This window comes from Thunnus thynnus, chromosome 23 (genome assembly GCF_963924715.1).
Source record: "Thunnus thynnus chromosome 23, fThuThy2.1, whole genome shotgun sequence".
NCBI classification, from domain to species: domain Eukaryota; kingdom Metazoa; phylum Chordata; class Actinopteri; order Scombriformes; family Scombridae; genus Thunnus; species Thunnus thynnus.
This window is the reverse complement of record NC_089539.1, coordinates 6,868,557-6,894,489: the sequence shown is the minus strand read 5'-3', so window position 1 is coordinate 6,894,489 and position 25,933 is coordinate 6,868,557. Positions and strand designations below refer to the sequence as shown.

General features: G+C 39.9%; 1 protein-coding gene across 3 annotated transcripts; it reads right to left on the bottom strand.

Moving 5' to 3' along the window:
* Positions 1–1,918: 1,918 nt before the first annotated feature.
* On the bottom strand, positions 1,919–25,806 carry LOC137176027 (basic helix-loop-helix ARNT-like protein 2). 3 transcript variants are annotated; one of them, XM_067582049.1, is made up of 18 exons: positions 25,699–25,806; positions 25,339–25,496; positions 15,450–15,561; positions 15,294–15,332; positions 15,168–15,209; positions 14,777–14,934; positions 14,610–14,692; positions 14,424–14,516; positions 12,578–12,695; positions 12,252–12,401; positions 8,949–9,183; positions 8,383–8,489; positions 7,973–8,123; positions 7,673–7,728; positions 7,452–7,563; positions 7,112–7,202; positions 6,400–6,496; positions 1,919–4,961 (listed from the first exon to the last, which is right to left on the bottom strand). In XM_067582049.1, the coding sequence occupies exons 1-18, from the start codon at positions 25,707–25,709 to the stop codon at positions 4,804–4,806; spliced, it is 1,971 nt and encodes a 656-aa protein (XP_067438150.1). In that variant the 5' UTR covers positions 25,710–25,806; the 3' UTR covers positions 1,919–4,803. The 3 variants fall into 3 exon arrangements, with proteins under 3 accessions (XP_067438150.1, XP_067438151.1, XP_067438152.1); XM_067582050.1 differs by having other exon boundaries at positions 8,388–8,489; positions 8,974–9,183; XM_067582051.1 differs by having other exon boundaries at positions 25,339–25,449; positions 25,699–25,793.
* Positions 25,807–25,933: the final 127 nt, after the last annotated feature.

Here is a 25,933-nt window from a genome sequence, read left to right as displayed (position 1 = left end):
AAAAAGTGGAAAGTGATGTTTTGAAATTACCATTTCTATTTTCTTGTTTTTACAGGTTTAGTGGGCAGCTCAATTCACATGGTGTTACCTGTTTCCATCATCATCTCCTGCCTCTTCCTCTTAATGCTCACTTGCCTTGGGGGTGTGCTCTGGTCACTGCTGCAGCAAAGCCCTGCCCACACCACATTTGGTAACCAAGCCCGCTCTGAGTCACCCCTAAAGAGAAGGGCAGTGAAAAATGTCTTGTTTGTTGTGGTGCCTGCTGTGATGTCCTACCTCCCAGTCCTGATGATGGTTCCCCTGGTCTTCTATATAAAGTATTGTAATGTCATGATTGATCGGGTCCTGTGTGAAATTTTTGAATTATCTCTGTTATTCCCCAACTTAGGTGTGTTCATAGGTCCTCTATTCTACCTGTCAAAGGCAAGACAAATGTGCTGCCTTAGAGGGACAGGAAAGACAAGTAATGCATAGACACATAGTCATAGTCATTAGAATTATGATATTAGCACCAGTATCAGTCAATGTGTGACGTATTGTTTTCTCATTTTGTAAGCTATAATATTGTAACCAATCATTAAACTAGTCAAGGAAAATTTTAAATTAGTATTACTGTGCATTTGTCTTTTCATTTTCACTGTGTAGAAACTCAGTCTATCTGCCTTCCAAGTGAAAAATGGGTAGAAGTTAGCCTTATTTGGAAGATACTAAAGGATTAATGTTAATAAAATGATGTTTAGATATGAAAGGTAAATCAATTGTTGAAGGCTATCTTATCTTCAGATACATGTGTAGCTGGAAAGCAAGTGTTGTGTCTTGTGCTGTAAACTTACATCTAGGACTACATATGTAAAGCTTTGTAAAACATTTTAAAATAATTTACATTTTGTTTGTATTAGTGGGGATAACATTTAGGAAAATAATGATAGATTTGGATTCATTGATACATGCCATGTGCTTTTATAATAACTAATATATTAGGTATGGAGCATTCTAAATCTGATAAAAGTAGTACAGTGTCATCAGCATAAAGTCAAATTGTACTCTCAAAATCACATATCTTGATACCTACTACATTTTGATTGTTCCTTTTGACTGTTCCTTCCTTAACAGTCCAAATATTAGATAGATTTAAATACTATATTTGCCATAATGAATCCACACAACTTATGATGTCAGAGGCAACAGCATGGAGAACAGCCTGCAACATGATGTTATGGTTGCAAAATCTGTCTTTTTTTACATAAATGTTATGATCTGGGGTTTTTTGCTTTTTATTTTATGGAATTGCGTACTTGTTTTTTGTTGGGGTTTTTTTGTTCTTTTGTTGTGTACATGTTGTTAACAGTTTTTACAGAAAATATATATAAATAAGATATGTATTTATTCCAGGATGTAACCCACATATGGACAGACAGCCATGTGCCTTAAAAATAATTACACTAACTAACTGCTTACTTTGAACCTTTCATATATTACACTAAGACTAAATTGAATTTATCTTCAAAATCTCCATTAAACAGAGAAGTAATGACTGTGCAAAACTTCATGGTATTGAGCCTCTTTTTAACAATCCTCATCCCCTCTGCCTTTCTTTATATCCATTAGCATTGATTTAATGAGGAAAGACTTCATGAAAAGGTGACTGTACAGCTTCTCACAAATCCATCCATTTTGAAAATATGAGATTTAGGTAAATAGTTGACATTACTTTAATAAGCAGGTATGATAATATGCATTATGGTAATTGCTCTAACATCTCACTAACATCTACTCTGACCAATAACATGACAAAATTGAAATAAATGACAGTCCTTTACAGAGGATATTCGGGTCAAGTGATGTTCAAATGCTCTGCATCAAACCTATAAACTGAATGACAAATTCAGATGCCAAAGACGAAAGGGAATTCAGACAATTACTGAAAAAACTGTTTTACTTTAAAAGACTTCAACTTCCATTCCTCATTACAGCAGATACATCAACAACAATTTGCACATACAAATATCAGACACTTTTGATAGCAGGGCATGTTCAATATTCTTTAGTGTCCATTTCAAATGGCACTGATCGCAACAGCAAATATTGTCCAGTACCAACTGTTTTTGCTTTTAAAGCCACAAAGAGCGCATAATGGTTGATTTACAATTGAACAATGTTAGAAACAACATGTGTTCAAGGCTACACAATCACATTATGCTTTCAAGATTAGAGGAACCAGTGATATAACCAGAGTTTACATGTGCTGTATGAAGGCCAGTCACTGATTTTAAAAGTAAAATCCACCCACACATACTCATACACTGTTAATATCAATCCACAGTACATTCCAAGGGACATTTTGTAATAAAATGTAATTTACTTTTTTGGTGAACTTTCTTTCCATCTGCCTACCAATGCCAGATAACTGTCATTAACCTGCTGATCTTGAAGTAGGATCTATGTGAAAATAAATAGCTTGAAAGTGTGATTATTCCACTGTGGGTATGATTGTGCTATATTCTTTGCTCAAACTTCAACCTGTCTTGTGGCTGCATTGCATTCTGGTCTTTTTCCAGCTACTGTTTATATGGAAGTTGGTCTGCCCCACCTCTTTTAATTTTGCTCTTTTTTTGCAATTTGGGAATGACGCCAAAACCTGATGATAGCTTAAGATGTTTTAAATCGTCTAATCATTTTTAGCTGTTGAATATGTATTGGAGTCGCTGGGATTACCTCACTTTGGCCAGTTTGGCCTGTTCCCTATATAAATGCATTGTTTATTCCCAATAGCTGTTTTTTAAACAATGATGAGATGCTTCAGGGTGGAGTTTTCTTTTACAAGAGGCTGTTGTGGTAATGGAACATTCAGAAACACAACCTGCAACATTATTGTCTCCCTAGCAACACACATACAATGGCTAATTTCTGTGCAGTGGTAGGCTGTTCAAATACTGTTATGTGACAACAGGAGGGGTAAGGGGAGGGAGATATAAGACATGACGCAACAGTAATAAAATCTTTCCTCCTAAAAACATGTTGGCTTGTCCCTTGTTTACATTGGAAAACATTCACCATAACATCTATGGTAGACCTTCCATATTTTCCCAGGAGCTCAGTGTGGATTCTTCACAGAACTGTCTGGAGTACAGTAAGTATGTGATATATGAACACAGTATAGGCATACTAGGGCTCAGTCCTTTAGTGCACATTCAATATGAAAGCAGACACTTTACAAGCTTGTGGAGAAATGGTCACTTCCCGTGTATTTTGGACTTTCATTTAACAGATGTGGTTTGGCCGTTATCCCATTTCTCTGTTGAAGGGGAAGATTTCAAATTTAAGATGTCTGCATATGGCCATCACAACTATTGTAGAAGGCATAGTCAAATATGCAAATGACACAAGTACATAATGAAAACTTTGAATCTTAAGTAAAAAGTTACTTTTCAACTTGGGGATAACCTGTGTCGAAGGATTTAAGTTTTGAAATTGAATGGGTTGTGCACTTTTATAACCAGAAACCAGAGACACCAATGAGATCAGAAGGGTTGGGTTATTGTAAAGCCAGATGTCATTTCAACTATCTGTCCTGGGACCAAAACTGTAAACGAGAGTCAATATTCAAGCATTTATTTTATTGAAAATAGTCCCAAGGTAAAGCTTTCTCCATGACACATGTCTCATTGCTGATAGCTGTTGTTAGTTAGTCAGTCATCTGGTGGTGATAAATGTTGCATTCCAATTTAGATGTAAAAACTTGGTTACACTAATTCTCTGATGGCTGCTGACTCCTTTGAAATGTGTAGTGGATAAAGGGCTGTATTAATCCTTTGAACTTCAGACACAACTTGTATTCAAACTATAGTAATTCTTAAATAATCCGTTCTGACTATGCATACACCCAGCACCTATTGATAGACTTAGCGGAGCGTATGTGTTCTGATCATATGATGATTCTGTGCCAGTTAAAGTGTATGAAAGTTGCTTGGCCAGCTCAGTAAAAGTCAATTAAACTTCTACATGATGGCTGCAGTGTGCTGACATTCTTTCTGACGTTTCTGAACATAAAGGCATGATTAGAATAAGCTATAATATTCAAAATTGGAGTGCACCTGGACTGGACCTAATGTGAAGCCTAAGGCATCTCCATATTTGCACATCCATAGAGTCTCGAATTCTCAATGAAGGAGAAGGAACAGACGTTCTTTATAGCCTTGTCAGTAATTACTGGACACAATATCAGACAGAACATTACTCAGCAGAGTATTCTTTTAACATGACTCAAATGTGTCTGGAGGGGACCTTTTAAAAACAGAATTTAAAAAATGGAACAATCAGACACATAAGTTATCACTGGGTACCACAGCTTTTGTAAATGTCAAAGGTTTGAGGAGTTTATCTAGCAGCACTGCACATGGCAGGAGTCTGACTCACCTCCAGACCTTGGTCACTCATAGACGGCAACAGGGTGGCACAGAGTGAACAGAGAGCTCTTCTGCTGTGGAAAGTCTTGGTTTAAGCCCCTTAAGGATGTGTCACTGAGGAAGACACTGAGCCATTACAGGCTCTAGGGACACTTTAACCTCACTTTCCTTTAGGCGTGGGCCCAGGGGTAATCACAGTCATAACATTTCCTATTAACTTAAACTTCTGTCCTTTAGGCTTCCTCAAGTACAATTTGTTGCAGCCTTTGGTACAAGTCCAGTGGGTTCAATCGTGCGAGGCTGGATCAGTCAGTCAGGGAAACATCGACTGAACGCCCAAGTTCTTGGCAAACAGCAAGAAAACGGCACAAGAAGGGACTGACGGTCTGTGTGCCCCCTAGAAAGGCCAGTGTAAGTCCTCAAAGTCTCCCGTTTGACCCATGTTCACATCTGTCTCCAGCAAGCTCATGATGACCGCCATGGCTGCCTCATCACTACTGAAGCTGCTCAGGCCTGGCACCACCATGCTGTCCAAGTCCAGCTGGGACGGCTCGCCTGGGTGAGACAGAGCGACACAAAACAAAACTTCAGGACCCCCTTTGGAAACTCTTACAGACCACGAAGTGAATTTATGCCTTGTGTAATTCGCACAGATTTGACCACAAAACAGCTTTTATTTGCCCCAAACAGCCAATGTATTAACTGTACAGATGTTAACTGAAAGCTAGCTAACAATGGACCATGTTTGTGTTCAGTTCAGCTTCTGACTGAACTCCAAACTCATCAGGAACTCAAATTCTTTCTGGTATTTCTCTCCAATCTTGTTCCTTTTTCTTCTCGTCTCTGTATGTTTATGAACAAGATTCATTAAGTCCTCAGCTAAGTGAGAATTTTTCACTTAAGTTGAATGATTTTCAACTTGCAAGGATGCGTCTTAGCTAATTTAGGTGAATATTTCTTCACACCTGACACTACAAGAAAGAAAATAACATTAACACTAAGTTCTTTGGTAAAATAGAAAAGACGGCTAACAGAAGTGAAGTTCCCTACTTCTAGATACCCTTAAGGTAGTGGCATGTCTCATGCATGGGGACCCTTGTCCCTTCCCATTGACTTGTAGGCCTGAGGTTCCCCAGACATAAGGTCTGCAGTTGGATCCTCTTGGATTTTCGCACTGTTTCCTAGAGTGCCTTTTGCCAAGCCACATGCTTTCAGTTGCTAGTGACATAGTACATTTGTCCCACTTCTCTTAATCTTAACAAATTCTTGTTTTGGGAAACTATAAAACTAAAATGACATCCCGTAACTACATAGATTATCCATTGACAGGATGCAATGCATTATTTTACTGTTTTGCATGCAATTTTGTGAGTTTTTTAATATCATGTTCAGTGATGTACACGTTTGACCGTATGCAATGCAGTAAGAGGGCAAAAGTTTTAAAGAACATTATACAGTAGATCACTGTTCACTTCAGAAACCAAAAACAGGTTTTCTGTTGTACTCAAGGACTGATACCCCATCAGTTAACTCTTTTCCTTGTACAAGAGCAGATGATTTATAGATAGAAGTGCTTTCAGAACATCTGTGGATATTGGAGAGTTTTGTCTGTGGTGTTTGTAGAACAGTACATCTACTTTTATATTCTGCCCCACAGAAATAAAGGTTTTGGTGGTATTGTGTACATGTTTAGAACATGGACCTGCATTTGTAGAAATGTTGGATTTTACTTCTGTCATCTCTTATATCACCTAATTGGACCACCTAATGATTGAGGCAGCTGTGGGATAGTGGAGTTAACCGTATAGATCTAGACTGCTGAGCTCAGATTTGATAGCATACTGAGGAAGGCTTGAGGCTAAAGGTTTGGGTTGCTTTTATTCCTCTTTGCTAGTATAAAATGTCAAAAGAAATGCTTGGATTTCTTCCTCTTCTTTGAAGAGATTTAGAGAAAAACTGTGATACCATGGATTTATGATCCTACTCACAGTACCTGTACTTTCAGAAGTTGAACTGCTAGCACCCGCTGCTGTCCTTGAGTCAGACTGGGACTGTGATGAGCTGCCTGCTGCCTCCTCTCTGCTGGACGGCTGGAACAAGTCATGTAATGTTAAAACACTGCACAGGGCCCCATGTCAAAAGACTCAGGAGAAAAATGTTGAAATAGCCAAAGACAAAATTTTCTATTTTGTTTTCTCTTAGAAGTGTGATACCTCTTACATTTGACTTTCAGGCTTACAGAGACACTGTAACATGTGACATGTGAGCATGCAGTGGTGGAAACAAAGCTCTGTGCTGTAAGTAAAAGTATTAGTAACATGATGGAATAATTCCATCATGTGACAACACATATTTTTGTTGCCTCCTAATTATGTGCCTACATTATCAGAACTCTTCATGTCTCCAATAATTTGTTTGAATATATATTTGATAATAGGTATGAGAGAGCTGTAATTTGCATAGAAAATACCACACATCGCCACAATTAGCATAAAAGCTAAAATACATTAAAATTAGCATAAAATTATATATGTCATTATGCCACAATAGTATAAATTTTCAGTTGCCATGCATTTGCATTAAACCTGCCTTTGTCGCAACGTTTACTAAGCCAAATTATGACTGAAGCTTTATAGTAAGTGCTAACAAAATGAGTGTTGTGTGCCTCCATGTGAATGAGCTGTAAACATAAAGAGGTCACTCACACTCCTGCTGGTTTGTGGAGAAACCAGTGGACACTTCTCCTGAGCCGGCCCAAACGGACTGGAAGCACCGCTTGATGGAGAAGAATTCATCCTACAGGTAGGAACACATAATAATATATAATATATGTAATTATAATAAAATAACTATAAATCCAGATTTTACGTTTATTTTATCTATTATTAAAGGCTGGATATACCTTATTTATATCCTGTGCTTATATTTGATATACCCTAACACTTTAGCAAAAACTCATCCCATCCAATCTTATACAAATACAGAGGGAAAATAAACATTTCTATTTAGTTTTACAATTTTTATACATATATACACATTATGCACCTGTAGGAGTCGATGAGCTCGTTTGCGATTTGGGTCCCTATGCTGCCTGCATAGATCATTGTGCCCACACCACTTGAGAGACCGGGAATTATGGGTATTTGCTTTGTGTCCTCTGTGGAAGAAGAAAGGAAGTAGTTAAATCAGCCTTTGTAAAAAAAAAAATTAAAAAAAATCAAACAACAGACAAATGTCTTTATAAATACACAGTATGTATTTCTTACCCTGAAGTGCCTTTGAGCTGCCTGCCTCCTCATCATCCTTTGTGTGACCAGGCCCCCTGTTGGTAAAAAGGAGTATTTCAGCAGCTATATTCATACTATATATAAACTGTATTTTAAAGACGTGTTAAGATGGCATCATGAAGCACAACATGGGGATGTTACATCAGAACGTTTTGTCAAATCAGTGTAAAGTAGATTGTGTCAGGATTTGTTGTAAGGAACTCACACTCACACCTCTGATAATGACACTGTATCTGAGGTGCTGTTTAACCACTTCTTTATAAATTAATCAATACTTACGAGATAACCCTGTTTAAGGACACGATAAACTCAACTTCTTTGGTCCATGGATTTGTGAAACTAAACCACTGACTTTGGAGTAAAACATAGGAGCCATATTTTGCTTTGAACTTGTAGCACTGTGTCTCGATCTTCTCCTTGCTTCGAAGAACTGCCAAGACATTGGACACAAGTGTCATGACAAAGCACAATGAAACATTTAACCCCCCCCCAAAAAAAATCCTACAGTTTGTAGCCAGTTGGTTAGTACTAGGGGTTGCCATTTATTAGAAAAGGTCAATTTCTTGAACTTCACAAAAAACACAAGTAGGATTGTTACATTTTTCTAAATGTGGATATTTTGTTTTGGGCTACAATTATAAATAGATATTGTATTAAATCTGCCAGCTGTGGTGGCTTTGCTCCATCACCTTGCCTGTGTTTCTCTGCGAGGTGCTGCAGGTCATCCTGGTGGAAGTACTCATAACACGACGTGCCGATAACTTCTTGAGGCAAGTAACCGATGATTGTCGTGGCTCTGGGAGAGAGAGGTTAATAAGGGGGTTTGGTTATTCTGGCATTCTCCCTCTGTCTCTCTCTCACTGTCTCTCAGGATTGTGCCCATCAAAAACAGTGACCGATGAAAATAGGATGAAAGTCAGCCTTGAACATCTGCATCATCATCACACACATGGGAAATGCGATAAAATGATTCACTATACTTGAGGTGTGAAATTACTCCCCAACAAATGAGAAGATATTTTCATGTGATGCCATCAAGATGCACAGCTCCTTCTGAGAAACAACGGCAAAGACAGAAAGGATTATCTCCACTGACAGTGAACGGACAAAACGTGCTGTATGCCTCCTCACCACAACACCTTCTTTGCTCTGACCTTCTTTGCTCAGTGGAACCCTGTGTTCATAACAAATCCACGATTCACGACGGGAAAGGTAAATGGTGCGGCTGGAGGAAGATAAAATCAGGGAAACTCACTGTTGGTCTACAAAAGTGAACTTGCCGTCGATCGCACAGCGGGTGACGAACTCGGTGGGCTTTACGTTGATGTCTTTGGAAGGCGGGTGGGACACGTGGGGTTGGAAGCGGCATACGGTCACCAGGCAGGTCAGGTTAGAGGTTTCCTTATCCACGTCACCCTCTGACTCCAGCTGACTGCTCGGCCAACTCCGCATGTATCCAGTGCAGTGGAGGGTGCAGTATCTGTAAGTGTCTGTGGGCAGAAAAGCAAGCAATAGATGATGCAAAATCAAGTTAAACACAGTTCAAATCTGACCTCTTCAAGTAAATATATCCGGACCACCATGGAATTAAGTTATGTTGACTTGTGTCATGCTTCAATTTTATTCATAACATCTTGTTTGTATTAGTATCCAGCTAAACAGGAACTAGGAAGCCACCATTTATTTAAATTAGATGGTTTCCTGTAGATATTTAGGGTCCAGTATAGTGTCTATTTGATCCAAAGGATAAGACTGGCATTATACATACAGTATATCATATATTTTTGTTACTGTCATGAAATCCTGTCATGTCTGGTCTAGTCTCTAAATACTTTGTCTTCCCTGCGCTGCCTGTGGCAATCAGCCCTGGCGCCCACTTGTCCCTACTGACGACATAAATCTTTAAAAACAGCTCACAGGTATATAGTATATTTTCATTTTTTTTAAAAGGCTCAGTAGTTTCCTATAACAGGTGGGCACTGCAGTGTTTAGCAAATATTACTCAAACAGGAGGAAATACTGCATTTGTTGGGGACTATTTTCAGCTGTGGAGGATAATACATGTCTGGTGCTCTAGTGAGTTTGTAAAGCTCATATAATCAATATTTTTTATAGTAATAATGTATCAAATGACTCAACTGGCATCTGTTTTCAGCTCTGATAAACCCACTGTACACTACCTGTCCAACATCAAACAGCAGACACACGAAGTTTGCAACTAGTTGGTGAACAGGGAGCATTTAACAGATTAACAGACAGATGTTTCCCTCAGAGCTAAAAAAATGGAGTGAATATTAGACTTACATTCACCAGCTAATCAGAAACACAAACCCGTATCTGCTGGATGTGTAAATACAGTGTTCATACATTGATAATGTATGTAATGTTAGTGTTGTATTTACAGCTTGTGGCGCTGAATCAATGAATGCAGCTTTAAGCCACCAGAACAATGTATGTGGTCAATAAAGGCTACACTGCCCATGATCATCATAATGAAGGAACATGTCACCCAGTTATCAGGTTTAGCATACACAAAGAATACAGTACTTGTTAGTAGGATCGATTTATGCTTGGTTCTGTTTTTTCATAGGATCACATTTTCCTTTAACCTATTAAATGAAGGGTCATTTAACCAGATTTAACTAGACTGCTATAATGGTACCTGAAAAGTAATAAATCGATGACTTCATGTATTTTGATTTCCTTAGTCATTAAAATTATATTATTCTTATATAACAGATGAGAGAAAATGTAATGACAGCTAAACACAATATGATCTATGATTTTCACTACTTCCCTTGCTTATATTCCACAGTGCAGTTGCTGAGCTTTGCCACTGAGTGGCACCACATCTCCTGGTTCTGTCACCGCAATCAGCTTTACAGTAAGTGGGGTTTTGACCACCTTCTTACTTTGTGGTTATACAATGCCGTAACGCTGACCTACTTCCTGTGCAGGACTACTTGTTTTAAATTGCTGCATCTGTTTGAATTCCTTCCACCAATAAATCAAACAGGAAAACTGACCCACATTGTGCAAAGTTAGGAAATGTGTATTTTGACAATGGACAATACTGATGTATATATGTCATCACATTTTGGTCATTACTAAAAACATTGTTTTGTTTCCTCTCAACATTTAAGTAACTATCAATGTGTAAATTCATTCAATTGGTTTATAGGTGCTCAAAATAAAACAGATGTCTTTCTTGATCTTTACCATGGACATTAGGTCATGCCTTGGCTTAGGAATGAAAGATAAGGCTCAACTACTTACACTCAACACCAGCAAACCTTTGCGAACAGGTGGAGAAAGGATCCAGATCAGATAATTTCTTTATTTCCTCCTTGGCAGCCTGAGCAGACCATAAATGTTCCATTTTTTTTTCTTTATTTTTTTAGTTTGTTTTCCACTGACTGCCTGAACACTGACCTCATTGCCTAGAAACACATTTAAATATCTTATTAATGTTTTGGTACACACACAACCCCCCCCCCCCCCCCCCCCTTCTCATCTGTTTGAGCCCTGCAGGTCCGGGACCGAACATGACTGTACACACAACACTAAATAGTTCCACCTTTTCAAGAAAAAATCAATCAGGCAGTTCCTCTAAACTGAATAACCTCAGTGCTCTCAAGAACGAGGTATACAGATGATCCAAAAGAGCTTTTATCTAGGGGAGCTGGGGAGCAGAGAGGTTCAGTGTGTTTCTGTGTTTATTTCTACTCTGTCTATAAACATGCTGTAGATTCTGACAATGAATCTGAATTTCTGTTGAACTGTTGTCTTTCAATAATAAAGAAGAATCTGACAACTGCAATAGAGTCTATTTCAAAAACCAACAGAATTTAGTCTAAACTTTCTGCCACTTGCTGCGTTGCCCTCAGCAGCACATCCCATTCATCTGGTGTTCCAAGTGGAGCAAATCTGAGAATCATTTGGACATACTTACTTGATCCAGAGCTGGAAAATAGGACACAGCATGGAGCAATAGACCCAGATTGGAGAACTAGTGGTCATGGAAGGGGATTCACAGTCTCTGTCTTTACATATTTATCTGAAATAGAGCTTTCCTCTATAATTGAATGGATATACAAGAATATTGAAGCATAAAGAGCACTGAAGTCAGATTGGATTAGCTGAATAACACTAGCTGTTTCATTCATGCTTTACAATCACTGGCTCAATCACCAGCTGTGCGGCTATCAACTAACTTGTCACGTCCAATCATATTCATGCAGGTCATAGAGTTTCAAAGTGGGAGGAGTGTAAGTGTTTAATTAAGTTCTGTAAGTGTTTTTCCCCATTCTGTACTCACACTGAATTTTTTTCTTTATAAGATATCCTAACACAGATATTACTCTGCTGATACTGCCGCAGCTGCCTATAAATGCTGAAGTCCTTGACAAAAATATCTCTAACTGAGCTGAGTTGGATGTTGACTAAAACCAAAATTTCTCAAATGATGCTATAGTCATGACATCAATACATGGGTAGGTAAAGCTGGCCAGAGAGGGTGCTCTGTAAACCTCGTAGCCTGGATTACAATCTGATCCACCTTTCTTTTTGGAAGTACTGGGCAGCGTGCGTTTGTCCTCGTGCTTCCCCGCCACCCGACTGTGCTTCATGCGGCAGAAGAAGGATCGTCGGGCTCCAGTAGACAAGTGGGATGCCCTGACAGGGGTATCTGCCTGGACCTGAACCCCAGCTGCACACAGACAGACAACATTCATGGGAATTACATACTGTATAGCACTTGTTGTCAGTTTGCTAGAATTTTATTTCAGCTGGCTCCCATGTTGATCAGTTGCCTTTAACTCTTCCACATATGGTTACAGTGTCAACTTCAGTTAAATGTCAACGCTGACATGGCAACGGACTTACTTGCAGCATCTATGAGGCGTTGGCGGGGGTATAACTCAGAAGACGACAGCTGTTCCTTCAACTTGTTGATGTCTTTGGGATGAATGAAATCGAATAAGCTTTGCCCTGTCAGGTCCACCTGTGAACACAAATGACACACATCCATTTAGACACACTTTTCCTATCTCTGTTTTACTTTTCTGTCCTTGTCAACGTTGCACTATTACATCTGCACTGCAAAACTGCTTAATTTAAAAATATTTATCAGCTCTGCATAATGGAAAAGTATCTGGACTGTAAATGAGGGCTTTGAATAGAACCAATAAGAGAATTGTAACAGCATGAATCCAGTCATGGTTTAGCGGTAAGCCCCTAAATAACACATGCTGCCCTGCAGATGTAGAGTCAAATTTCTCTGGAAGCTTTTCACTTGTGTGTCTTCTAATCTCCATCCCACTCCACTGTACTTGCCTAAAGTCCGTCTCAAAGCTGGAAAATGTGGTTAAGAATGTAGAGCAGGTGTGGTTGTCATTCTAGCTGCCAAGCACTACAAACAGACTTGAAAATGTATAAAACCTAAGGGATCGCAAGCCCTGCAGATTTTGAAAGAATTTGACCTGGATTTTTAAGTTTTATGTACAGTATTATCAGACCTTCATCGGGGTTAAAGTAAAATGTTTTATGTGTTTCTGTTTCTCACAAAAACTGCAGACTGACGCAAATTTGTGTTGTAAAGTTTTGGTTCCTCGACCACAAAAGGATCATGTGGCAACAGCACAAAGATGTAGTGGAGGTTTACATATGGCACCCTGACACTGACAAAACGAAGTAAAAGTTTATCAGACGAGTCAAAAATATGACTAAATACATCAATAAATAATATTGTTAGATAAATAATTAAAATTGAGTGTAAAAAGAAATGTAGTTTTATACTTTTCCTTTAATCTCCAATCAGCTAGTAAAACAAGCAAAAAGCTTTACTTTTTTTGTTTACCATTAATCATTTGATAAAATAAATAAAACTTACACCTGCAATTATCTGATTTTCATGATTGATCATGATTTTTTGGCAAAGTGAGGACATCAGTTGATATGGCAAACTTGTTAGCAAACAGTTGCTTATCTTCACATCTAGCAGATATGGAACAAGGTTAGTATTCATTTGGAGTCAGTTTTATATCCACCTAATGTATGGAAATTAGGGCTGGGCAATATATATAGATATAGATATAGATATAGATATATATAGATAGTTATAGATATATAGATATTATATCGATATGAGACTAGATATCGTCTTATATTTTAGATATAATAATATCCTGATATGGCATAAGTGTTGTCTTTTCCTGGTTTTAAAGGCTGCATTACAGTAAAGTGATGTCATTTTCTCAACTTACCAGACTGTTGCAGCTGTTCTATTATTTGTCTTTACCCACTTAGTCATTATATCTACATAACTGATGATTATTAATCAAAAATCTTGTTGTGTATTTTGTGAAAGCACCAATAGTCATCCCTACAATATTGTCCCAATATCGATATCAAGGTATTCGGTTAAAAATATTATGATTTTTGATTTTGTCCATATCATCCAGCCCTAACGGGAATGTAATATTCACTCTCTTTTTAACTCTATTTTGAGGTATACTTTTCAGTACGTTTTGTCAGTTTCGAGGCTTCATACTTCATAGATTCAATACCATTAATATTACTAACATTACTTGATTTTGATAACTTAATGTTCAAAAGAGAGAAACAAATGCTCAGCCAGCTAAACCAACAGGATGCACTGCAACTCTGCTTTTTCACATTCATAATTGATGATGACAGCAAAATGAGTGTGTGTTGTAGGACTTTAACACACCCGGCTAAAGTTGAGGATCTTGGAGACGGACTCGGAGATGAACAGGATTTTGGCCCGGTCACAAGTCACAACTAACAGGAAACCGTCTGCAGCCTGGTAGGTAGATAAATAAATACATAAATAGACAGATATATAGATGGATAAATAGATGTATCATCAAATGGGACCAGTTGTGGTCACACATACCCTGAGCAGAAGGTGCCTGAGGTCATCATGAGGCAGGATGGAAGGCTTGTGGGTGGCATCAGTGAAGGCGCTGCTCGTCCCAGCTGAAAAGACAGGAGACACAAACTTAGATGGAGCAGAATAGACACTCCCTGACATTTTTAAATACCAGATGGGTTAATGGTTACCTTTGAGGGCTTTCAGATGTTGCACGGCCTTCCGCAGCACAGTGAGTTTGTCAAGTTTACGAGCCATGGGCTGACAGGCGGGGATCATGGCAGACAGCTCATCAATGAGGTTGTTCATTTTATCCCTCCTCCGCTTCTCAATCTGGCGGTGAGGTTCCCTGTAGGCGCATTTAGCTATCAGACAGTCTGTTCTACTCAACTTGAGAGGAAGAGTTCTTGAACAATATTCTACCCCCTGCATCTATTTTGGGGAGAAAATATTAACCTGAAATTCATAATGCAGTTATTCTAAAACTGTTGATGTCATTATTGTTTGAACTAGCTGGTCACGTCAGACACTAGCTTTTTAAGAGATAGATGGCACAGTAATTTGATGTAAAAATAGAATCACCTGAAGCATTTCATTTTGACTTGCTGATCTTCTCCTTCAGATCTGCAAATTAAAAGGAATCAAAATCAAATTTGTCTTTGCTTTTATTTACATGGCATTTTAAAAAAAGCCAAGAACTCAGCGTACCTGCTGAGGTCTTCATCCATTTGGAAGTCGAGGCTTTGCCTGCAAAATCAAATGGACATATTTGGAAAATATTGTATGCGATGTAATATAAAATAAGAATAGTGCAGTAAACATATTTTACTCCAGAGAACAAAAAGTAAAAAGAGCTCCTCTTACTGTACATGGGTGTCTGACCGCTCCTCCACATCTCCCTTTCGTTTCCTTGGCAGCTCGACAGCTGGCAGCGAGGAGCCTGCTTGGCTTGGGCCTTCTTGCTCTGCAGCAGGATCTGATACAGGAAAACATCCACAGTCCACCATCCAGTGATGTGAGATTGCAAATAAACACTTCAACCTTGAGATCTCCGTAGCACTAGTTGGTCAGATGCTCTATTAATAATTCACCATGAATGAATGAATGAATAAGACTTGCTCTGCCACTAGGCTTTTTTGTTCATTCAGAGCACTGAATACAAAGAAATGATCCAGAAGAATCAAGCTGATTGGACCTTGAAACAAATGTAGAAAAACAAAGCTTTAGAAAGCTTTATTTTAATTTCAATTGATTGACCTTAAAATTTAAGTGGATGAAGAAACAGAAAAATAACATGCACACAAATCAGCAAGGTCTCACTTGGATTGGATAACAGAAAGCAAACAAGAACAAAGGTGCACCTTCAGGCTATATAAGATATCTTGGGTTAATTACTGGCAACGCCCCACAGCCTCTCCCAAAAAACTGACAAAAATTATATTATCATAATTGAAGCCCTGTAAATGAATCACAGTGGTGGTCATTTAAAAATGATTGAATTATGCATTACTGTGGCATCTGGTAAAAATGGCTGTCTGTTCCTATCTGTTATTACAGTTCAGTAAATGGTTGCATCCTGTTTGTTTTACATATCCATTGATTACATTTCATTCATTCATTCACATTACATTTCTTTTATGAGGGGTGATATTCAGTTTGTTGCAATCTGCAACCTTGGATGAATAAATTGCAACCTCAGTGTTAGATGCCACTAAATCCTTAACACTGTATCTTTAATGTTGAAATCTAAATACCACTGAATTGATAGCAATAAAAATATTTTACTTTGTAAACCATTTATCTGAATGTATGTGGTTTAAATTTCCCTCTTCCAAATTTCCAGAAGGTCATTTTAAGTTCGGGGGGAGGGGTTCACAAATTTCCAGTTGCTTATCTGAAACTGTTTTTTTCGATTGATTTGATTGACATAAATAGTAGTTACATGGATGTGACTCCAGTTCCATGTGTACGTGCATAGCCCTCTAGGAAGGCTTCGCTATTGGTTTATCTGTACAAGGCTCTGCCTTGGCACCCTGAGAAAAAATTGCTGATGCTGATTGGCCAATAGTTAGCCATGTCTGTTTTTTCCCCAGATTTAAAGATCGGGGTAACCGTGGCCACCTTCCAAACTGATGGAACAACTGTTTGCCTGAATGACAGATTAATCAAATGTGTAATCGGACGTATCAGAGAGTCTTTGCGTAATTTCAGAAAGTTGGTGTCAAGCCTGCAAGCATTCTTTAAGCTTTTCAGTGCATCGATAATATTGGCCACTACTGGTTCTGTTATTTCCTGTATTTTAAAAATAGGCTGTGCATGATTAATAGACGTCCGGGGAGAGGCTCCACTCCTCCACTATTGGACCCCCTCTGGACATCCGGTGGCAATCCACATCCTGTGGATGAGGCAATGTTCCTCACCCACGCTGAATGACTGTCCGTAAGCAGCAGGGCAATGAGATCAATGGGGAGAGCTGGAACGGACCCACCCCGCCTGCCCCTCCCGTCACGGACTTTCAGGTGTTGCTTGGGCATCTTGCCATCTCTGATCAATCAAGGTCAGAATAGACACCGCTATCTTGTGCAGAGCTGATCATCTGAGCCCCCCTGTCTGTTGAAGTAGGCCACCACAGCAGTGTTGTCTGACCTCACCATGACATGCTTCCTGCTCAGCTGTGGGGCAAAGTGGGGCAGCACCTTCTGTACCGCTGTGAGCTCCAGCAGGTTGATGTGGCGGGGGGAGCTCGACCACATGCCCCCTATGCTTGCCTGGTCAAGGGTCCTGCCCCAACCAGCCAGGGCGGCGTCCATGAAGACCTGGACGTAATGAGAGATGCACCCCAGTTGCACCTGCTTGCGGAGGTGTCCAGGTGAGTCCAAGAATGCCACATCCCTCCGTGCCAGTGCGGGGACGTAGAGCATGTACTGTTTGTCTTTGATTGGGTGCAGCCGGAGTTGTGCGAACCAACACTGGAGATTTCTCTTGTGCAGTAGCCCCAGGCGCACCACCGGGTGGGCCGCTGACATCATTCCTAGAAGCAATATAACACTTCTCACTGGCAATAAGGCTGTGGGTCTTATGCGTTGGGTCAGTTGCAATATCGCCTCCACACGCTCCTCCAACAGTTGTGCAGTCATGGTGTCCAAAAGTCCAAAAGCAGCCCAAGGCGAAGTCCAGCTGTGTGATGTGATGAATGACCAGCACTGTGTGGGTTTCCACTTCCTGCCTGGATGTGGCAAGAATCAGCCAGTCATCTATGCAGGTCAAGATTCTCACACCCCTCTCTTTGAGTGGCGCCAGCGCCGTCTCCACACACTTGGAGAACATGCACAGGGCCAGAGAGTATCCAAACGGGAGGCAGAAGTACTGATGATACTGAACTCTGACCCCCCACTGCAAATCGCAGGCACTTCCTTAGGTGAGGTAAGATGCGGACATTGAAGTACGCATCGTTGAGGTCTATGGATGTCATCCAATCACCTGGCTGGATACATACGTTACGAATTGCAGTGAGTAACCCCTCCACAGAGTCCTGTACAGCCAGACTGAGAGAGGGCTGAAAATCCTCACCCATTCCAAATGACTGTCTGTAAGCAGCAGGGCAATGAGATCAACGGGGGGAGCTGGAATGGACCCACCCGTACTGCCCCTCCTGTCACGAGAGGAAGCACACAGGGGGCCCCAGTAAAAAGGGCCATGAAGTGGCTAAGGCTAACAGTGACATCGCTGTGTCCCTCACTCCGTCCCCCAATGAGCCAGTCATGGAGGGCGGCGGAGAGTCACACCTCCCGAGGCTAAGTGAGGCTCCCAGCTCTTGCTTAGGCTCGCTGTGCACACTTAGTGAAGAAAAACCACTCACCTGTGGCCTGTTTTATCTGGTAAAATCGGTCCACTGAGGTGTCCTGGTCACTATCTTTCTTTGGGGCTGCAGCACCTGGCCCTCACCTGGACATCACAAGCAGACACGGAAGTGCCTCTCAGGGCTAACAGCACTAATACTCTAATCAACCTGTGTGTCAGAGTGTGTGCTGGAAAAAACACTTCAGATCATGTAATATTTACACCCTCTATTGGATAAGGCTGCTGGCGGTAGTATAGTCTCCAGCCTGGTTCACAGTGAGGAGGTAGGAATGGCCGGGTAAGACCGGGGTTGCTGGTGCTGGCAGGAGCTTGGTCACCTGCCCTCCCCGTGAGATGGCTAAACTGATGGCGCTGCTGCGGTGGCGCTCTCCCTCCCAGTCCCTGCGGGCAAGGGGGAGGCTGCTAGGGGCAGAGGTGAGATCCCAGCTGCTCTGATGCCTTACGGGTGATACAGCTGGTCAAGGCCGGGGGCTTCGAGTTCAGTAGAGCAGTTCACTCATGCTGCGCATAAGCAAAGATGGGCGCCATCTTGGGGACCAAGGCACAAGGTCAGGGCAGCTGAAGAGGTAGAGGGGTCTCCATCCTCTGAGCAGCCAACTCAAACAGGCCTACTTGTCAAGCAGCAATGGGTCACTGGCAGGACCAGTCCGTCACCGTTGTGCCCAAAGAGGGAAGAGGGGTTGTCATCCTGGTCGCTCTACGACAAGAATCCTCCTCAGTGTCGTCCTTGAACATTTAAACAATTGATTTTTCTAAATTTGTGAACCCCTAAATGATACTTAAAAAAGTTTGTCTTGAAATGACCTGAGAATTTCAAAGAGGGGAATTCAAACTACACAAATTAAAAACAGATGGTTATCAAAATAAAGTATGATTAAATGCTATGAATTCGGTGGTATTTAAATTTCAAAATTAAGTATTCAGTCATGGTTAAATTTTACAATTAGCTCTTCACTTGCTCATAAGATTCAAATTATTATGGCCTTTCTTTGTTTCCATAAATAAATAATTAAGCTCTACAAAGCAGCAAAGAGAAATATTTGCCAACCATAAAGTAGCCCATACAGTGTGTTTGTGTATCATTGAGGTCACTGTTAGTTTTTTAGGTCATGCCTATAAAACTTTGTTTATTTAGGTTTTTTGTTAATTTTGAAAGATATTTAAGAACAGCTTTCCAACTACGTGAATATCAATTAATATTTGAAATCTTTTGGTTCCTCAAAAGCTCAACTTTTTTTGAGAACACTCAAGATGACTCATAAATGTGTCTGCAGTAGTGGGCGGCAGATATTGTCTTTAAAAGGCTATTTCACTCAGGAATGTTCATCCAACTGCAGAAAAAGGCATTTACTACTTTTAAAGCCGACTCTGACCCATGTATGCCAAAAACATTTCGGGGGATGGGGCTGCCAGAATTCTTCTCTTTTGTCTTCTCGTTTCTCTTTAGTCTCCCGCCAATGCAACACCCCCTCCTTCCTCTCTCTCTCTCTCTCTCTCTCTCTCTCTCTCTCTCTCTCTCACACACACACACACACACAAACACACACACACAAACACACACACACGCTAGCAGAAAGCATTTGCTCAGCCCTGCTCTGTAGTCATCTGTTTCTAGGCGAACTCTCGGTGCACTGGCTGAAGGTTGCCATCGAACGGCGCCAAACCTCCAGCTATGCTGTGAGTTTGTCGGTTTAGAAGGCACGTGAGAGTAAATGGGTTTGGGCTATCGTGTTACCTAACATTTATATAATGCTGTAACACTGACCTACTTCTCACTCAGGACTCCCATACATCAAATTGTGACATCCATTTGGGGAAAAAAGTGCTGATAAAAGTGAAGAGAGCTTTTCAACGTGACTGTTGACCATGACTGACCCATATTATCCTGCTGTTCAACTGTACTCTTACTTGAGAAGGAAAAGTAATTTATATTAATGATAATCATTTAATAGTTAACCCATACTTCCTGCTACTTTCACAATACTGGCAGGGACACTTATTTTTCAAGCTTTAAAGTTCATTTTAATGTCGTCCTCAACTTTTGCAGTGATGTATGAACAACACTTTGTTTAGATGTTCCTGAAAGAAGAACTAGAAGTAAGGGGAGCATGGCTGAGAGGTCATACTGCCTCTTTCCACCTCACCTCATAAACAAACACAGGAAGCTTTTCAAACCTGCATATCTTAAACAGTTCGATCAGAACTGGAGTGGACTTTAATTATACTGACATCATTTCTTTAATCCCTTCAGAGGAGTTTAGTGGGTCATCTCTGACGCAAAAGTGGAATGTGGGAGCGAACGCTTGCCGGCTCTCCCTTCCACCCACCACATCTCTCCACCGCTGATGCCGCACAACATGCCGCCTCGATCGTCACACTGTTTTTCCTGTTTCCTCATATGTTGGGAAATATTCCCTGCAGGCACTAGTGTGAGCACTGCCAGCTGACTGGATAAAACGTGCCATGTAGAAAGTGACAGTGCCTGCTTTGTGCGGTTTTGAGAACACGTATAGACGGTCACATTCTGAGTCACGCCCGAGCCAAAAGCTCCGGTCGTGACAAGACTGCTGACAAGATGCCAAGCCTGCAGGGCAGCAGATGACATACCTTAGTATTAAAATCCAGAAATGCAATGGTGGAGATGTACAGAAGTGTAACTAACTCAGTATAAGCAAGAGAGAGCATGATATGACCTACATGCACCTCTTTAATGCAGCACTTTTTCTAACAAGCGTTTTAGTCCCACTTGAATAACTTCAAGGTATTTGATGGTGGAAAATGGAGTATAGATGACCTGTTTCAATTACACACATGATATCACAATGCCACATCCTTATTACAATACAAACCACTACGAAGCCAATACAATAAAAAAGCCCAAAATTGGTCCTGCAATACAATACTGGTCCTACAATTAGTGTATGTGTTAGTCCAAAAATGAATGAATGACTTCAATCGTGAGGTTATTCACACTGTATTATTGCAAACTACCCTGTAGCATTTTGGTAGGTGCTTCATTTATTTTAACTTATGTATCATATTTCATTACATTGTAAATTCCCATAGCATGGAAATTTAGCAGCTTATATTTAGCAGCTTATATTCCAAAGCTGTTAGTCATAAATTTACACAACTGTCTGAATGAACTGTATATGAAATTTATTTATGGCGGTTATAGTTTTTAACCTGCCAGTTTGCTAGCGTGGCTAACTACTGACTATAGCTTCTACATACAAATACATATTGTAATAATATTATTGTAATATAATTATTATCATTTATGCTCAACACTCCATAAAGTATATTGAATTTCACATCATATTAACACTTTTTGCATTACTTAGGAAATAATTATCATAATTAATCATATTAATGTCGATAAGTCAGTAATATTCACCAGAGCACATTTAAAATTAGCTACTTTCTCAAATTGAATTGACCAAATTGTTAACAGTTCACTTTAAACACTAGATGCAGAACGAGAGACTATCTGTGTAGGATGCGACTCATTCGATCAATACTTTGGCTAAGAGAGACAGCATATGCATTTCCAGACAAAGGAATCACGACAATCATATACAGTCTTGGTTACAAGTGTAAAAACATCCTCATCCCCAAAGCAACAATTTTTTTATCATTTTTCACCACTCTCCCAAACAGCCAGCCTGAATACTATGTGTGTAAATGGTTGTACAGTATTCACATTCTAGCATACAAGAGCACTTCCTTTTGATGATATGAAACACGGATGGCTGTTTCAAGGACACAATTTCGAGATCCATCAACAGAGCCGGGACCACTTCCCTTTGAAGTGATATTAATCCATTAGTGGCCCCGGTTCAGACCTCTAATGTGTGCCTAAACAGTGACTTACCTGCTGTGTACTTACTGCACCTCCATTTCTTACTCATTCAAAATGCAATATCACAGAACCTCTCTCTGAACTTTTTCCCTATATTATCGACTTGGCTCAGCACTTACTCTGTTAGCTGAAAATGAAACAGTTCTTGTATCCTTTCCCTTTTCCTTCATTGTAGTTTTCAGTTCATTTGTAATATTGGTAGTGATAGCGGACATATTACAGCAATTTAGCAGACATACTTGTAGCAGTGTTAGCACTAGCAGCATCTACTGACAGTAGTATCATGATTTTTTCTTGTGATAAAATATAGATTTTGTGTTCTTGAGATAACTGTCGGTTTTTAATTGTTGGTTGGTTGTTTTTATTTTATTATCCTTAAATAATTATGATAATGTCAAAAATGTTGGGATAACTATTTATCACACATGCTCCTAATCCTTATCCCCTAACCCTAATCTTAACCCTAACCCTAACCCTAATCCATTGTGAGTAAGGTACTATAGTAGTGGTAATCGTACTACTGCAAATGGTAGCAGTTGTAGTAGTAATAGTTTTACAATAGTAGTAGTAGTAATATCAGTAGTAATAATAACAACAGTAATAGTAAGTTTAGTAAATCAGCAGTAGTAGCAATAATGGTAATAATAGAAATACTGTAGTGGAAGTATAGCTGTGTATTCATTGTATAGAATGTGTACTTTTTGTGTTTGCAAGTTATGAAAAAACATTAACACTCAATGATATTGTACAATTTTATGACATGATATTTGTGCATACAGGAACAAAGAAAATACTTCACAGAGGCAAAGTTGTTTGGCATCACAGACTGTCTTTGTGTAAGTGGGCGACATGCAGAACACAATTGAGTTAAGTATTTCTAATGTCTTTTCACCTCAGTTCAAGGTCAGTATGCTTTGATCCACCTTAAACATTTATACAGTCGCGTTATGCCAGAGCTCACTGCCTTGACTTGCCCCTAGGAATATAACCACTGTGTTGTGGTTTTGGATGGATACAGAGAAGGCGAGCCTTAAATCCTACAGTTAGAGTACAGTATGTTCTAGGTTATTTCTGGTTTACTGACCTACAATTCCTGCAATTGCTCAAACTAGTACATGCATGTATTCAGGATGTTTTGCAATTAGAGACTTTTTTAGAGACTTTGTTACAAAGCACATACAGTACAATTATTTTTTATGCAGGGAGCTGCATATACATTACACCGGAGAATACAGGAATACGACTATGGAACATGAAAGTTATAGCAGAGGCTTTACCTCTTTTACCCAGACACATGCAGTTAGCCAGGTGTTTCTGGAACAAGATTATACAGGAATAAAGTCCTTTTGTAAGTATATATTTCTTTTAAAAACTGTATTTATTGTGTGCTATTCAAATATAAATAAATAAAAATGTAGAATTTGTCAAACTGTCAACACCTTTAAAAGTGTGTTTTAGTTGAAATGTTATATTTAAAAGCCAGTTATCCAGTCTAATGGAGGTGATCGTATAAGTGCTAGGTCCCTACTTAAGAAAAAAAAATTAAATAGGCTAATGGCACTTAAATATTTCCATTCAGTGAGACATTTTTTCAGTGTCAGTGGAAATATTTCATTCTTTTCCATTATCTGGTCACTAAGGTTACAAGAGGTGTAGACTCCACCGGAAAATCTGACTGAAAAGGGAAATCAACTGAATAAACACACATTTGTGCTATGCTTTGAAATAAATAAACTGTGGATGCTGTGTGTTAATAGTTAATTAGCATAATTTTTCACACAGACATACTTTCACAAAATATGATGCAATTAAGTTTAAACAACCAATGGCACATGAATTAGTTAGACCACCTATACAATAGGTTACACATTATCACAGCAAACATTTAACTCTCTGAAATGTGGATTATTGTTTTACCTTTGATAGTTATGGACATTTTTCTAATAAGGCTTTGATACCTTTATGGTACTTAAATTTATACTTGTACTTTGTCCGTTACAGTTTCTCCTTTTACTTAATTACTATATAAAAGTATTAATTTTAAAAAATCAAGATTTTTTGTAGCATGTCTCTGTAACTGAATAATTATTTAAATTAGCTACATTATCACATTGGGTGACGTTTTTAAGCTCCTTTGTGTATGATTAAACACTAATGGCACTGTGGCACTAAGTAAGTGACTTTCTGGTATTTGTTAGGTTCATTTGTTAGAGTTTTTGTTTGTTTTTTGTCAGATCAAGTGGTAGCTGGCTTCAGAAGTTTTTGCTGGTTGACATTACTGTACTGTTGTTGGGAGCGACTACCTCCCTCTGCTGTACGGCGCAGGCAGCGCTGCTCTACTGATCTACTGACCCAGTTGGGAGGCAGCTGAACGGGAGAGAATACACGGCCAAACCCGTGACAAACTAAGCTCCTGGCCAGTTTGGTGAAGGTCAGACAAATACAAACACTCCGGCAGGTTGGGGAAACAAGTAGTTTAGGGTTAGAGATTTTTCAAAAATTTTAACAAGGTTAGGAAGAAACCGTCGTCATGGTTACGGTCATGTGGTCCCATGAGGTTTATGCCCCCCTCCCTGCGTGACGAGCACGTAGTACGGAAAAAAAAATGAATGGACAGCAGAGCCGTTTACCGGTTGTGCCACCCGGCATCAGGTGCAGTAATTAAGAGTGCAGCTGCTACAGCTCAGTAACGCGTTACTTTACACAGTAGGCAGTTACTTTTCCCGCTCGGCTTGTTGTCACAAGTGGTCGCTTGTGTTGTCACCTCCTCTGAACACAATGAAGTTGAATTTACCAAAAAGTTAACAGTGAACGTACCATCTCCCTCTGGGCTTACTGTCTGCTGCAATAAGGAACTGAAGAAGTTCAGAACTACTTTCTGGAAGTGTCACCTCTGCTTTGATTTTATCCGGCCAAAGAAAAGGAGAGAAAATGTTTGGTCTCGCTGGTAATAACAGTATCAAACTGAATTACACACAGTCATATTGTAGGCTACTGTTATCCCCAAGTGACCCGTCCCGGAGCACTTACCTGCTGGCCGGTCCGCCGTCCCGTCTGAGCCCCCGGCCGACATGCCTACAGACTGGAGCCGGTATGCCCGCTGGAGGCTACGGAGCGCCGCGGCGCATGTGGAGCCACCAGCTGTAGTAGTAATGCAGAGGAGAGGAGGAGATGAGGAGAGGAGGGACCTGCGGAGAGCCAGGGTGTTGTATAATTGACTTCATTTTTTTTTTTTTTTTTTTTTTTTTTTTACAAAGAAGGCGGGGTGGTGGTGGTGGTGGTGGTGTAGGGGGAGGGGGGGTGGGGATGGGGGAACGTGAGGGCTGGCTGAGAACGGGAACACCCATGTCCTTTAGGAAACAAGGAAGCGAGGAAAGAGTTCACACTTACTCCTCCTTCATCGCCTTTCTGGTTCATTCATGCCCGAGTTTACTCGACAGAGCAAACGCTGATTTACTAGTCCAGTTGCGGTCCATTCATTTCAGTTCTTCTCAGTCATGAATCGGCGTCCTTTAAAATATGAAAACAAATCAAATAAACATATATTACACATTTCTCTGGATTTAACTGGATGATATTTCCAGAATGGTAGACTCTGCTTTAAATGTATTCGGTGCCATTAACG